The sequence below is a fragment of the Nasonia vitripennis genome, chromosome 3 (assembly GCF_009193385.2).
Source record: "Nasonia vitripennis strain AsymCx chromosome 3, Nvit_psr_1.1, whole genome shotgun sequence".
Lineage (NCBI taxonomy): Eukaryota > Metazoa > Arthropoda > Insecta > Hymenoptera > Pteromalidae > Nasonia > Nasonia vitripennis.
This window is the reverse complement of record NC_045759.1, coordinates 7,351,719-7,367,756: the sequence shown is the minus strand read 5'-3', so window position 1 is coordinate 7,367,756 and position 16,038 is coordinate 7,351,719. Positions and strand designations below refer to the sequence as shown.

The window sequence follows — 16,038 nt, the reverse complement described above, 5'->3', positions numbered from 1 at the left end:
CAATCCTGACAGATATTTGTCTTGATATCCTCAAGTGGGTTTAATTAATTTGAAATAATTGTTAATATTACACTTATTTAATGTTTTATCAACCTATGCTACGTCCGATTTGGATGTGGAAATTGAAAGCATCGTCGATAAGATTCCGAGTGTACCTAACGTAGATTCTTCGCCAAAGAAAATAACAAACGATGATCCCCAGATTGATGTATTACCCAGTATACCGTCAAAAAGTTTGAAAATATCTCCAGAGCGTCAGCCCATTCGAAAAACTGCTGTTTTTCCAGAAAATGTTATTGGTGATTGGAAAAGTGAATGTAGATGTCTTCTGAAAGTTATATGGAACGATAAGGATTCTATTCCTTTCAGGTATCTTGATTTAGTTTTTTGTGCATTTTTTATAATTATACAGATATATATGTATGTTAAATGATTGTTTTTCAGAAATAATGTAGACCCGATAGACTTTTCTGACTATGAGCACATCGTGCCTATTCAGATGTGCCTACAGTGGGTATGGAACTCTTTGGAACATGGGGAACACAAAAGTCCGAAAAATTTTGAAAAAGACATAAAACGATTTCCTCGAATAGTAGGCTGTATAATGTAGATCCAAATGCAGAAGTAAACTTCGACTTTTCAGAAGTTCTTCGGCTTAGTGCATGTGTGATAATGATCTTTACTTTGTTGCAGATTTATAAAATGACTACCAGATTATCGTTGATATTTCAATCTTTCATGGGATTTATTATTGCGCGATGGAGTGACAAACAGAATAAAAAGTCTGGTAAGGAGGTTTTATTAATACTTAAGAAATGGTACCTTAATTCTGTGTCCTTATTTAATGTCAACTTTTTTTTGATCCTTTGAAATAAAATGTTAAAGGTACAGTCAGTGCTAGAATTCCGATGATGGACGTAGAAGAAGACTTCATCAAGCGATAACAATGAAGACGATTCGGATTCGGATTATATACCCGAGACTCAGTCGACAATCGAGAGTGAAGATCTTTCACAGATAACAGCGAATATTAGTCAGATTTCTACGCATTCTAACGCTTTGGTAGCCAAAATCGCGAACTTCAACGATGCCGAAGATAGTAGATGTTTTTGGTATTATTAATATACAGAGTTGATAAATGTCCTTGTTTTGATATCATGATTTTTTGATTCACATGAATACGGGCATAGGAAACGGAAATGACTGGGAAGAAGGCTGGACGCAAGTATTGGAGAAAGCTCCTGTGTTGGACCAAAACTTCTTTTCAAAGAGCAATTAATTATACGTAATTAATTAAAATTTAAAGTGTCGCTAAACTAAGTTTGCACGAGGTTCAACAATGAATAGTATCACGAAAATTATGTTTTCTTTTGCAAAGGTAAAATTATATTTTATAATGAAATATATACTTTTTTAGTATATTTTTCAAAATTACTTATAAATCTAATGTTATATTCTTGTCCTTCACCTTACCTAAAATTATTTGTTATTAAACTTATACTATAACAAATAGCATACCTTGATATGATATAAGTATATCGCTGATAAAAAAAAAAAAGCTAAACGATTTTTCCCGATTAACTCTAAAGATAAGCCACCTATTAAAGATATGGTGCAAAAAACGCTTTTCTCAGTCAAGTATGTAGTATTCAGAACGATTCTATAATTTCTCAATTTGCGTATCAATATGTTCGCAAATTATACAATGATGTCCAAGACGTAGACTTTATTGCACGCAGCCACATCAAGTCCTGTGAAAAAAGTTCTAAACAATTGTGCGAGTGTGAATCAAAAATAATCGCGGAACTAGAGGAGATAACATGCGTATCTCGAGTATAAAAGTCGTCATATGCCGGACTTGTCGTTCAGTTGAAGCAGACGTTAGAGGAGAGATTGCCGATGTTCATACTTCAAACTGTACACGTCATAAAATCTATGTCTATATAAAAGAGGGAATTCTAAAGGTTCACAATAATTATATAAACATGTCTGAGAGTGAATCTGCGGTAAGTGGCGCGTAATTATATACATATACCTAATGCTATTAATTATTGTTATATCATAAATTCGGTGTTAGACTTTGTGCATAAATCTTTCTCTGTCGCAGTATCGTCAACAGTTGAAAGTTGCAGATTAAAAAGCAGTACCAATCTGCCTATAATGTTATGATACCTCTACTCTCTTATATGATTATAAAGTGTGAAATCGTTTACAAGCAATACATCAAAAGCTCATGTACACTAAGATGCAAAAAAAAAATGTACATTTCGGAACATGTAATACTTTCTATGATTTTAGAGTTTAGAAAATCAAGAATGGCTTTGCAGCGTCAAACCATCGAAAACAATATATTTTCCACAAATCGGAGACCACGTCGTGTATGTGAAACAGGCCCACCATGATTATCTGGAGGAAGTGAAAAAACGGAATTTGTACCGAGTTGAGGAGTCTGACAAGCCCTGGTCCAGCATGAACTTTAGGGAGCTCGATGTAAATCTTCCAATTTTTTGATATAATTTCAATAATTTTCAAAAGCCAAATATGAATACGTCATTTTATTACAACAATCAAGGTTCACGAGTACGTCAAAGTAGTGGAGATCAAATACGTGATGCAGCCACTACGTCTTTGCTGTCTGAAGCTCGAACTACTAAGTGACAAGACGAGCTTTACTGTAAGGTATCGCAACCTAGACAGAGTTACCGATTTCTTAGTCCTTCGCCAGATTTTCGATGCTGCATGCAAGAGAAAGTGGCGATCGGGTCACAGACTTCGCCGCTTGATCGGCAAAGTCTGGTTCTACGGCCAAATCATATCGGTACAAGATTACCATCATCGACGTTATCCTGGTTCTCAGTACAAGCGGCTACGCGTTGAGTGGAATAATGGAAGATTAGAGGAGATCAGCCCTTGGGAAGTGGAAGAAATTAGCAAATCGACGCATCGTCTTGAACGCGATGAATGGACGTACGATACTGCCATCGGGGATTCCGTCCGTTGTCGAATTTTGCATGGCCTTGGTCCACTTATGAAACTTGATATAGCTAAGCCATTTCTCAAACTCAATGGCGACCTCTCGTATTTTTCCACAGCAAACTACCCGATAGATTTGCAGACGATTCATGATCGCCTACAAAATCGTTTTTACCGTCGCGTCGCTGCGATACGATTCGACGTCGAAATGTTGGCTGTAAATATCAGGGAGCTCAGAGAACGCCCTGTTGTAATACTCAGCTTTTCCATGGAAAACAATATATTTGTCATTTGTGACGCCGTTACCACAAAATTGTTAAGAATAATTGAGTAAGCCATTTGATCGAGCTATTGACCGAATGTTCTTTGATTTTTTTTTTAACAATGTCGTTCTATATCAACAGAGATGCAAATCAGAATGAAGCAAGTCAGTCACAAACTTCAACATCTCAAGGTTAAAATCTATATGCATATGAAAAATATATGTTTTTAAATAGATTTTGTTCTAATCGGGCCATTCAACAGGTGCTGTCGGAAGAGAACCCGATAGAAGAGCTACTGACGGTAATGATGAATCAGACGATAACTTAAGCTTAGCAGATACTGTTGTCGAGAGCCCCAGAAAAAGAAGAAGGGTGTGTGCCAACAGAGAAGGTAAATAAAGATTCTTTTGTATAATAAATGTCTTATGTGTACATCTAATAGTTTTTAATGTAACAGGAACGTCTTCGATAATTATTCGCCAATCGAAAACAAAGAGTTGCGAAGAGATTGTAATTAACTTGCCACGTCGTTCTAGTGCCAAGGGTAAAGAGACGCGAAACTATAGGTCGAAGAACAGCGGTAAACGGATAATTGTGTGTATCGTCGATAACTACGAGGATAAAAGCGAGGAAGATGAGGATGGCGAAGAGGATGATAGTGGTGATGACCAGTCTGATAGTACTGATGACGAGAATGCTCAAGAGAATGAACGTACAATGAATATTAACAGAGGACGTACTAACTTTCCAGGTATTCATAATATCTATTCTACAATTAGTTCGAAGAGCTCGTAATTTTGAAAAAAGTAGCTTACTAATATTCAATAATGTGATGTTAACAGGTCAGTCTAATTCAGAAAACGACTCCTTAAGCAGGAATGTCGCGCACGAGCCTGAGGATATCTCTATAGTGTATCACCGCCCAGGTTCTTCGAAAAAATAAAAGACGTTTAGAACCGTTACAATAAATGCGCGCTATAAAATTATTTTTACTCTAGTACGTCGATCTATGATATTTTTTTTGCCTACGCCGTGGCAGATAAGAAAAAGGAAAAGTCGACCCTACTGGATAATCTCAGGTGAGAGCTGAGATCTTAACTGAGATGATTCAGTAGGGGGAGACGCGCAGCTCTTCGACGTCGCTGATGGTGCCATAACAAAAGTAAAAATCTTTGTACGTACATTCTATATACGCATAGAAATAAAACTTTTAAAAGAAATTTCACGGTTTTTTTTAATTTCCTGCAATGTGTAAGTACGGCACTAAAGCGTGAATCATGCTGAATAATTAATTGGGAAAAGCAATGTAATATTTATAGGGAATGTATCGCTAAACAGTATAGATTAAACAAATGATAAATCTTATTATACTTTAATTTTAAATAGGCATTCGCGCTGCAACAACAGGGGGTTCACAGCGACGGAAATGCTGGACAACTGAGTCCAGGTTTTACGATTCTGAAGTTCAAGCAGGAGCTAAAAGAAGAGGCAGAGGACATGGAACCTCAAGGTAACAATTGCACCTTACATCGAGCTCTTCTGTTTCAATCATTTGTATTTATCGAGCCCATATACGCCGAACATTTCGATTCCGTTGAAATTAATCTAAGTAATATAAAGTCTAGGTTCATATGCTCCGAGCAAAGCAAGATCAATATTGGCACAGAAAGATGCAATTTATATCGGCTCTCTTATCGATCTTATCGCATTCTAATACCTAAGTATATCAAAACGCGTAATCGATATACTTATATAAGAGTCCGCATATGCGAGTTAATAAGAAATCTCATATTGGCTTCTTTCGGCTAGCTATACTATATAATATATACTTTTTTTTTTCAAAATAGTCGTGACGCTGCTCTAGCGCGAAAAGGTATCTCACTATCACCGCGAGCATTCTTCCTGTTTCGTGTATGGTTCGCAACGTGAGCATCAAGACGAGTCATCGATAAGAGTCCGCCGAGCCGTGATACAATGCGTCGCATCCGTATGCATCGTTTAGACTGTAGCTGAGTAGTTAGAGCGTAGGCCTCTGGATCTTCCGAATCCGCGAGTCCCAAGGTCTACGCTCATTTCCGTCCGTAATAATCGCTACTTCGAGCGTCGAAGCGACCGGCAGTCGATGGGACGGGACTTGAAGCTCAACTGTGCGTATTTCGTTAATATTTTTTTCACGGACGCACACTTTCGATAATATGGCGACGACACTATGTTTTCAACGCTGTGCTACGACTGCGGCAGAACAGCGATAGTATGCGAGCGCAGGTCGTTTTAAGACAGTTGTAAGACACAGCGCAGTGTTTTTCCGCACAGCTGCATCATTTTCACGTGCATTATGCGCATGTCCGGCTAGAGTGCTAATTGGTTATTCCCTAAAATTTTTAATTCATCGAGTGACTCATTTACGTTGCAGGTGCAACCAATTTAAGGCAGATATGGCGCTTAATACTGGAAACGATGTGCGAGCGATCAAGGAAATGATACAGGCGGCAAAAAACGATTTGTACAAATGTTTAACCGAAACGCAACATAAACTGGACTGTATACTGCAAGTCGTTGATACTTGTTTACAACAGACGACGGGTAATTCTCTGTTTCCGTATTAAATTTATGTGCACGTTTTTCAATGCTATTTTATTTTTCATTACATCTAGTTAACGATCAGGGAGTGCAGACAGAACCAAACGAAGAGCCAGTGCAACAACAGCAAGTCACACTCCCCGTCGGCATTCCAATGACAGCAAATAATTTTTACGAGTCAAACAGTGTAACGATCGGCAATAACAACTGTGCTCAAAATTTGGTAAGACATTTTTATTTAATACAGTATTGATTCAATTGTTTCATTTGCTCTGATAGTATCCGATACGCTTTGACACATAGGATCAAAGAATAGCCGTTGAGCAAGGGGAATGGTTAATTCATCAGACTCAATTATTTGGAATGCCGAATATTGCAGAAAGTGATATTGAACAGCAACGCGTCGTTTCCACGAACAGTTCGGTAAGAAATATTGTGTTATACCGAGTAAGGTTTCAATTTATTTGATCCTTAACAATCGTATATTTATTATTTTACGTACCCCAGGAAAGTAAAATTTCCCGCTCGCGCAGCTTCCTTCCTGGCGATTGCACTGAAAAAAAAAACAATCGTTTCTGCTGTAAAGTTCGGTAGTTTTAACCGTTCTGCCACCGTAACGACTGTTCAGTAAGAAGAACGGTGTGCCACTGGTAGTTTTGGGGAGTCGCGACTCGTAAAATTGGTCACTTACGCGGGGCACCAGCAAAAACGATCGAACTGATTCTTTAAAACTGCTGAACTCTACGATCATTTTGGCGAGTCTTCGTACAATGGCGGATTACAAAATGGCTGTGTTTTTTTTTTCAGTGGGGAACGTAAAATAGTATTCGCATACCACGGGAGGTACAATGGCGAGCCCACAGCTCGCCTTCGGCTCAAGTGGCAATTTACACGAACTGTGGGCTCGCCAATACTTTGCCTTCCTAGATGCGTAATGTACTATTTATGATTTCAATTTTTGGTACAACAAAAGGAGCCACAGGAACATCTACATACGAATGATTTCAACCAATCAAATCCCTCCTATAATCGAATATGTTCAACTAGTGACGAGTCTTCAGACAGGTCCTTATACACCACCACTTTTCACAGTACTTCGGATTCGGAATTTGAAGTCGAAGAGGATGATATTAACAGGCCATCTACAAGCACGCAATGGCCAACCAGACCTGCGTTCAGCCTACGTCTAAAAACTCACAAAGTTCGTAAAGATTGGCAAGTAGCTTGTCAAAAGCTGCTGGACACTTTGTGGCAATGTGAAGATTCCATTCCGTTCAGAGAACCCGTGGATCTTTTAGAGCACCCTGAGTACCTTCGATTCATAAGTACTCCAATGGATCTGCGAACAGTCAAGGAGGAGCTTTTGGGAGGAAATTATAAGTCTCCTAGTGAATTTGCCAAAGATATGAAATTAATATTTACCAATAGTAGACGTTATAATACGGATACGCGTTCAAAGGTACTTCGTATATTGAAGTTAAAAGAAGTTCATAGCGCTAGAGTCATATGATAATGTAAATATTACTTTCCAGATATATTTCATGACGCTACGATTATCGGCGACGTTCGAAAAATACATGTGCAAAATTATGGACAATTGGAAATCAGCTAATCGTCGAAAAACTAATTCGGAGTCGAAAAAGAGCAAAAAAGGGTCTCCTACTAAAAGTCAACTATCAAATGAAGTTTCTAAAAAAAGTAAGTACAATCGAGACCACGAAATTCAGTTTATGAATATGTGTATTGACTTTAAAAATAATCTGTGGTTAAAGGTCCTACCAAGAGAAAAGCTGTTAGTAGCGAAGAAGAAGATGATGATAATGATGAAACTGACGACAATGAAGATCATCCCATGAAACATTATGAGGAGGGCGAAGAGTACAATGAAGCGAGACATCCTAAAAATAGAAGATGAGAAAAAGGAAAAAGACCATGGTACTTAAAACGCTTAATAAACATGCTTAACAGTATCGATAATATAATATATCTTCAACAGGACCATCTCATATAACGAAGCCAGTTCAGCAACTTCTGTGATATACACGCTGGTCGATTCGTTGCCAAACTTAAAGCATTGCATGATTTTGTAATATTCGAGTACTTACGAAATGTAATACATCTTAAAATTATATTACTATTTTCATAATTGTTGCAAAAACATGATTTTTTATACCAAACAGCAAATTGATTTCATCGTTAAGTTCTTATGATTTTACTGTCTTTACCTAAACGTTTTTACCTTGTGTTGTAAAGGACGATAATATTTTATGAAATAAACGTTATCTTTATCGCGATTAAACTCCATTCAAAAATATAGTGCGGATATTAGATAATGAAAGCTCAATATAAGATAAACGTTAACCAGTCGCGTAATATAAACGACGGAACGTTTATAAATCTCATGAAAACAAATACAATAAATTTCACTATTTATATGTATAGATAATTATTCTATGATCAGTTGATCACGCAGTATGAAATCATAACCGAAACGTACATTATCATAATCGAAATGTTACAACAGCAGCTTAAAGATACATGAAATTTCGACTAGAGCAAATTTTTCCCAAATAACTAACACGTGCAGCGCCGAAGCTGTGTTTGGAGACTGCGTTCACTCTGCAGTCAGTCGTGTAGCTATATGCGAGAAACGACTGAGCCCGTCGCAGTCGTGCAAGGAATATCCGAGTGCAAGCATCCACTTCACCAGGCGTTTTTCATTCACTTCTTTGTGCGCTTTTGAACTCAAACTTTCAAAGTTTCGATGGATTTAGTTGAAAAAAAGATGCAGTGAGTAGTGCAGTGCGTCGTTGGCGAAAGATGCAAGATTATTAATTCTTGAAAACTTGGAATTATTTTAGTCATTGTGAATCTATACTACAAGAAACGAAGCGACCGGCAGTCGATGGGACGTCATTCGAGGCTCAACTGCGTAATTTCAATATTTTTTCTTCATAGAGTTTCGTTGTCTTACTGCACTGACCACACATTTTTGCAGTGATTTTTCAAGATACCAGCGTAGTGGTGAGTTAAGCGGTGTTTTTTTTTCTATACGAAGTTATATTTGTATATATGATACTAACAGTCGCGCGCTGATAATAAAAAATTATAGTCGCAAAGTTATTGTCGCCGACATAGTTGTAGTCGCTGACAATTAAAAGTTATCGTTGTCGACGATAGTTATAACCGCTGATAATCATACTAAAAATTTGCTTTTTCCGTGGACGCGAAAAAACTCTTATATTAATCAGTACAATCACTCAAAATTTCGACACAAAAATAACCTTTTACTCATGCGATCGAGGACAGCGTATATAAGCTTACATGCTGCGTGTGCGCGCCATAAACCCTTGGCATTTAAGCGTTCGTAAATATAACAGCAGTGAGAGCATACTTATATATATATATATATGAATGGAATCATTGTGGGTAAATCCGCGCAGCTGCATAGCATCACTCTTTTACGCTAACAAAGAATGGACCAAGCCTAACAAAAAAGTTTGACAGTACATCTGGTTGGGGAATCCCCGCTGTTAATATAAACCATGTGATAAAAAAGCGCACTAATTTTCTATTTATGAATTAGAAACTGATTATTGTTACAGGTGCAAACCATTTTGGACCGCTATGGCGCTAAATAGTGAAAACGATGTGCGGGCGAACAATGCCAAGATGATCAAGGAAATGATACAGGCAGCCAAAATAGATTTGTACAAATTTTCACTCGAAACGCAAAAGAAACTGGACTGTATATTGCAAGTCGTTGATACTAGTTTACAACAGACGACGGGTAATTCTCTGTTTCTCTATTTAATTTATGTCTGCGTTTTTTCAATGCTATTTTATTTTTCATTACATCTAGTTAATGATCAGGGAGTGCAGACAGAACCAAAGGAAGAGCCAGTGATACCTTTGTTGGAGAAGAAAATTTCTGTAAGACAAGATCTGTTTCGACCTTCGTGTGATACCGGACAGAATTCGGTGAGTTGATTTACATTAATAATAATTATTTTTAGCGGATGAGGAAAATTTCATTTTTTTCATCTATAAAGCTTCAACAACAGCAGGTAACAGGTGTTGTCGGCATTCCAATTACAGCCAATAATTATCCCGAATCAAACGGTGTAACGATCGGAAATAACAACTCTACTCAAAGTTTGGTAATTTTTTAAATTTAATTCAGTATTGATTCAATTGTTTGATTTAATAGTTGCTGATACACTTTTATTCGTAGGATCCAAGAACAAGACTTAATAATAACCAGCTACTCACAGGAAACGTCTCCGAATCGTTAAAAAATAAAGATGGTTCAGAAGATAGCGAGGACAGCAGCTGCAGCGATGATAGCAGTAACGATGCTAGCGAAGATTCCGTAAGAAAATTGTCTATATGATATTGAAAATAGCCTTATATTGTCTCATATTGTTCGTGTTGTTATGTTATTCAGGCAGTCAACGATGGGGAGTGGCTTTGCACTGTTCGGTCAGTGAAATCGCCTTATTTACCACAATTAGGGGACAAAGTAGTATACATCCAGCAATGCCATAAGGCTTTCTTTGAATTCGTCAGCCTGAAGAAACTCTACGAGATTCGTGAATCCGAGATGCCTTGGAGTAAATTTAATTTCAAAGTGAGGTTCAAAGACTTTCGATGTATTCGTTTTTAATTAAAATATGTTTAAATAATAATCAATACTTCATTATTCCAGGCTCACGAGTCTGCAAAAGTAATAGAGATTTCGTATAAGAGAAAAAATAATATTCGAATCTGCTGCTTGAGGCTCGAGCGTATTGACGACATCAGAGAGAGAACAGGCAAATTTTTCGACGTGGAGTATCACTATATCAAGGACCATCCTTACGATTTTCTCATTCTTCGTCAACATTTCTACACGGCTTTGGCGCAAAACTGGAAGGTCGGCAGCAGGTTTCGTCGAATGCTCGGGAACATGTGGTACTTTGGCCGGATTTTAGCAGTGCAAGCTCAGGATCCACAGAAATTGTCCGATTCGAAATTCGAGTGTCTGTGCATCCAAACCGATACCGGATCGGAATATAACGTCAGTCCGTGGAATATCGAGCCGATAGATGAAAAAAGTAATATCTCTTTGATCACAGACTTTTTCTTCACGCTCTACTTGACACATTAATACTCATTGCAGTTTTTTTGTTTTTAGATCTTCCAGAAAAGAAGGGTGTCCCTATACCTGTGACACCAGAAGATCTTCGCAAATTACGCTACCAGCCGAAGCCCAATGAATGGCATCAGGACGGTAGGCCAGCTATCTGTCGACGAATTCGACGCAAACTTGAAGAACTCATGCGAACTCCTATTGCTGTGCCGTTCGTCAAACTCAGGAATGATCCTTCTTACGTCTGTAGGGTTGAGTATCCCATTGATTTGGAGATCATCAGCGCTCGTCTCGGAAATCTGTTCTATCGACGCGTGGATGCTTTGGAATTCGATATCAGATACTTGGCCAAGAATTTTGAAATGAATGAAATCGAGCTGCAAAGTTCAACGAATATCATGATGTGTTTATATTATAAGTATCAAGCAACGTTTATTATGCAGCAAGTTCTTGACAGTATTGTGCAAGTAGAATTAAATACATTTATCAAAATTAAAGTAGCGCTTCTTTACTTGAATTTTTACTATTTCAGGGATGCAACGAAGCCTGGCAGACATTTGTCAGAAAAATTTGATACTGCAGAAGAGGATAATATGATGAGAGATGTTTCCCTTAAGGGAAAACGACGAACGACGAGGAAACCAACTGGATGTGCTACGAATCGCGAAAAACAAGGTATAAAATGGCATCATTTTGAATTTTGTACAACAGTATTATCGCTTAAAAAATCACTGATTTGCTTTATCATTTATACCGCCAGATGATCAGTCTATGATAGCTAAGCGGCGTCGACGATTGGCTCGTCGCCGTAAACTGTTCACTGCGCCGGCAATCAATCTGTCGATGCCAAGGTAAACGAATATAGGAAATTCTCTTGTATATTATAATTTGTGCTACAATTCTTGGTATCGCGTAACTTATTTATTATTTACAGGTGCAAAAATGGATCCCCTCAAGCAAATACTGAACAACAGAAAAAAACCAGTTGATGAAGATTTTTTCACGATTTCATACTATTCTTCGTACTATTATTTTGTAGCTTTAAGAAGTATAAATCAACGTAAGATTTTGGCTTTAAGTACTTTTTACCTTTTGATACATTTTTTAAATAAAGAATCTACTTGACTCATGTTAATCACAGTGTGTATTCGTCTACAAACATATACTATAATACCCCATGTCCTAATACTTTGCGTTGCAAACCTTTGCAACATCTACATCATTTAAAATTTAAATGTGTCCAAATAAGCCGATACAAGTTAACATCCAACAAGAGATAAAAAAAGAGATAAAATCAAGAGTATTAATCAAAATAAATTGTTAGCCTTAAGTAGTCTTATAAAACTTGTGAATTCACCCACTATAACATTCAATTCAAGGAACATTTATTCAAGTTATGTATTACAATTAATCATTTTACAATGATTGCAGGTTTTTAGAATAGATACTATAATATGCTTTGTTGATAGTTTATTAATATCTTTAAACATATACATAACATTCGTTCGTTAGTGGAACGGAAGTCAAAAAACCAAAATAGCATGTTTTGCTGTAGGTCGTATTCTTCCTTTTTCTTCGTTAAAAAAATCTAGAAAAGTCGCAGGAAATCGTCCTCGATATATAATAATATACGTTCACGTGCCGGGAGAAGCGTCGTTTCGATTTGGTCTTCGATTTCTCTTTCCCTTCTTACATTTGTTTGCAGTACATTATATGCGTTCGTGTGTATACATGTATAATATCTGTTTTGCATTTTAGTAAAATGTAAATGCCCCAGTTAAAAAGTTTATTGGGCATTTAGAATAGGTTTTAATCAAACGAAAAGAAAAAAGGGGGGTTTAGGATTGCAAGTGACATAGGGCGTGTAAATTACAATTCTACAGCCTATAAGAGTATGCGATTTGACACATTGCTTGTTTTTTGCATGCATTAGTTTTAATATTACTTGAATTTATTTCATTTTCTTTCGTGTTTAATATTTATTTATAATCGTTAAATCCCCTTTTTCACGTTTCGCTTCTTTAGTAAGTTTAATAATAATAATTTCCTTATATACTTCTTAGCTATAGCAGGCGTATAACAATCGATTCGTTCGTTTTCTGATTATTACAATACATAACATTTTTCTCGTTCCTCTAGCGTTTCTCCTTAACTCTTTTTTTGGCAATGATATGACGAGTCACAATATGTAGTTTCAAAGGTCGTTCTCCCCTCGCGCACAACCCGACGGGGAAGGGAGCTTCGAAAGAACTCATTCGTTTGTCCTCCCTGTCTCATCTTCTCTATTCGATAAAAGAGTAGTCCTCTCGGCTATACAAAAGAATCTATAAAATACCCAAAACCATCGCGCAACGCGGATCTAAAAAGTCCCTTCTTTACTTCTTTGACCCTGTGTGTGTGTGAAAGTGTGTTTCTTATTTTCTCTTCATAATTTAATTTTTTTTAAATCCTCACTAGCCGCGGTCTCGTTCAGCACGCGCAATAAAATTAGTACTTGTCTCTCTGATATGCAATAAAACCAGACTTGTCGCTCTTGGTCAACGATATAAAGTGTGCGATGATTAGTTTGCGATATAATGGGTCAGCGTTGATTATGATTTCTATGTTCTCTTCGACTTTCACACCCACTTACTTATCATTCTGTGAATAAAGCGCGACAATTGATTGCTTTCGTATGAGTGTGTACTCATGTAAAGTGTATGATGTGTATCTGTTCCCTTATGTGTGTCGTTTGAAGATTTATGTTCTCGTGTTAACTTTGTGTATAATTTTCTTTGTTTTTATTATTTATATATATATTTATATATGTATATATGTATATTTGTATCATTTTCGCGTTCACTTAAAAGCCGGAGGCGGAGCACGCTGCTGCTGCTGTTGTTGCTGCTGCTGCTGCTGGCCGTTGGTCTCCGGCTTGTTGTCCTCAGTCATGACTGTCACCAAGTTGCCGACAGCTTTGCTTAAATCCTCTGCAAAAGCATGATTGATGAGTCGACTTATCCAAAAATGTTTATTTTAAGGTAGTCCAAAATAATACCGCAGTTTACTAAATATTTTAACGAAACTCATATTGTACACTATGTACAGGTGTATTACTATTAAATTTATGAGTATTTCAGTGCTACTAGATATAAAATATCAGTGTTTATACACTATGTACAAAAAGTCGACAAATTAATTTTATTTACATGACTACCTTAAGTAAAAATTGATTAATTATAAGTTACTACATATAATAAAATCAAGATGAAATCGACGCTAGAATCATTTGAAAAATAAGTATTCAGATTCATAAATTGTATACTTGATTTCATCTAGAAATTCTTTTAAATTTATTAAGCAGAAGAAAGATAAAAACAAATAATAATATTTGTGATTTGTGATGACACAAAAATGTTTGGAATCATGAAAAATAATGTGCATTGACAACTTATAAGTGAAAAAAATGTTGAACGCAACACATTAATCTTTGAAAAGTAAAACTTAAGGATATGAACAGAAATAATTCTTTAATGATATAATTTGAAAAATGATTCAAAATAATAGTGTTTGCGTTTAAATGATATCTATTGCAATCGTAAAAGAAATTCCAAAAAAATGTCTACGATTTAAAATTATTATCTGTTTTTGACGAGCTCACCTTCTTACATCCATCCTATAAAGTGATAGCAAACAACACATTAGAAAATTTAGAATTGTTAACATGATTAGACATGCAGTGAAATATCAGTTAAGGTACAGGTTCGATCAAACTATTCAAGAATTTATAGAATGTTCTACTGGGTAAAATTAACAGTATACAACTTTTTAACAAGTAAATTTCTTATCTTAAAATTTAACTATTATTTCAAAGGACACATGAAATATTTATATTACTACCTATATAATAAATACATACAGTAGATATCTTTTATTCATAATAAAGTGTGCATTATGGAAAAAGATGTGTATAACTTTCAGTTTTTGACAAACAAAGGATGGTAGTAAAGGAAAATACACGTTTGTAAGAGATGACTGTATAATAGAATGAGGTAAAGCTAATAAAAGGCAATTTGTTACTATTGATTTTATTAAAAGCTTTTGCAAAAATTAGAAGGCACACAACAAAGATTGCTTTGTCTAAAATATTGTTTTATCAAAAATAATTTTTTAAAGATAAACCTTACCACAGACTGTTCAATCCGCTATTTTATTTGAAAATTGTACGTATATAAGAGTTACCGCGGGAGCGTTTCGCGATGCGCGAATGGGAAAAGCGAATGAGTAAAAAAAAGAGGAAAGAATGGTAGAACCAGCACAAACCTGCCATGTGTAAGAGGTTGCCCACATTATGAGTTACGCTGTGAGAATGAGGCGGCGGCGGTGGTCTCTCTAAGCTGCTTACTCGCCCTTCTCCCGCGCCTCCACCACCACCTAAGCCCAATGTATATCCGAAAAGCGCGTTTACATCGGGATAGAGAGAGAGAGAGAGAGAGAGAGAGAGAGAGAGAGAGAGAGAGAGAGAGAGAGAGAGAGAGAGAGAGAGAGTCAGATGGAGTGGGAAATCGCACATGAGTATGATTAGCAAGGTAAATGTTTGTTTCAACCTGCACTGGCACGCTTTTGTTTCGAATAGATTAGATTTCTCTCTTCAAGGTAAATACATTTTATAAAACGTAATAATGCAAAGTCAACATTGTCGTTCGATCTAACCAGTGAATTGGATGCTTCAAGCATTTACGTCACGCAATAGTGCAGGAACAAAGTAAAATCAATCTTCACCCATTTTCCAGTAAGATAAAACATAATCAGTGTTAGTAATGAGATTCTCTGTTATGCTCGTGTCTTTGAATGTATTCCCACAAACCGAGACTTAAAAAAGATAGATGAAAAACCTCCAAATGAAATACGAGTTAATTAATTCGTAGGCGTGAGTCTGATATACCTGGAGAATCGTGATAGTGACCGTTCATTTTAGCGGGAGAGTCAGTAGCTAGTTGCGAGGCAGTTACGCTTCGCGTCTGCAACGTTCCAGTCTTGGAGGGTGATGCGGCATTAGGCTAAAAACAACAGAAAACATATCCAATTACGATAAAATCCAATCCATTTGGA

At 36.6% G+C, this 16,038-nt stretch overlaps 2 protein-coding genes across 22 annotated transcripts in view; one reads left to right on the top strand and one right to left on the bottom strand.

Annotated features, from left to right (window-relative positions):
• Positions 1–1,557: 1,557 nt before the first annotated feature.
• LOC100678471 (bromodomain and WD repeat-containing protein 1-like) lies at positions 1,558–12,082 on the top strand. 6 transcript variants are annotated; one of them, XR_004227133.2, is made up of 17 exons: positions 1,559–2,006; positions 2,299–2,490; positions 2,573–3,303; positions 3,378–3,427; positions 3,499–3,627; positions 3,694–3,987; positions 4,623–4,746; positions 5,650–5,819; positions 9,679–9,797; positions 9,869–9,976; positions 10,051–10,188; positions 10,264–10,446; positions 10,525–10,912; positions 10,993–11,403; positions 11,480–11,622; positions 11,708–11,798; positions 11,882–12,082. XR_004227133.2 is itself a non-coding variant. In XM_008215395.4 (17 exons), the coding sequence occupies exons 1-17, from the start codon at positions 1,821–1,823 to the stop codon at positions 11,934–11,936; spliced, it is 3,519 nt and encodes a 1,172-aa protein (XP_008213617.2). In that variant the 5' UTR covers positions 1,561–1,820; the 3' UTR covers positions 11,937–12,080. The 6 variants fall into 6 exon arrangements, 5 of the variants coding, with proteins under 5 accessions (XP_031782484.1, XP_031782483.1, XP_008213617.2 ...); XM_008215395.4 differs by having other exon boundaries at positions 1,561–2,006; positions 10,993–11,410; positions 11,882–12,080; XM_031926624.2 differs by having other exon boundaries at positions 1,558–2,006; positions 9,881–9,976; positions 10,993–11,622.
• Positions 12,083–12,402: 320 nt separating this feature from the next.
• Positions 12,403–16,038, bottom strand: part of LOC103317445 (dystrophin, isoforms A/C/F/G/H) — a 218,745-nt gene continuing 215,109 nt past the window's right edge. For 13 of the 16 annotated variants that reach the window (XM_031926602.2, XM_031926616.2, XM_031926607.2 and 10 more), the window contains 3 exons: positions 15,872–15,986; positions 15,250–15,360; positions 12,403–13,916 (listed from right to left, as the gene is read on the bottom strand). In XM_031926602.2, the coding sequence (XP_031782462.1) occupies positions 13,786–13,916; positions 15,250–15,360; positions 15,872–15,986 (357 nt within the window). In that variant the 3' untranslated portion in view covers positions 12,403–13,785. Of the gene's footprint in view, positions 13,917–14,587; positions 14,603–15,249; positions 15,361–15,871; positions 15,987–16,038 lie in introns of all 16 variants that reach the window. The other 3 variants (XM_031926611.2, XM_031926615.2, XM_031926610.2) reach the window with 3 other exon arrangements.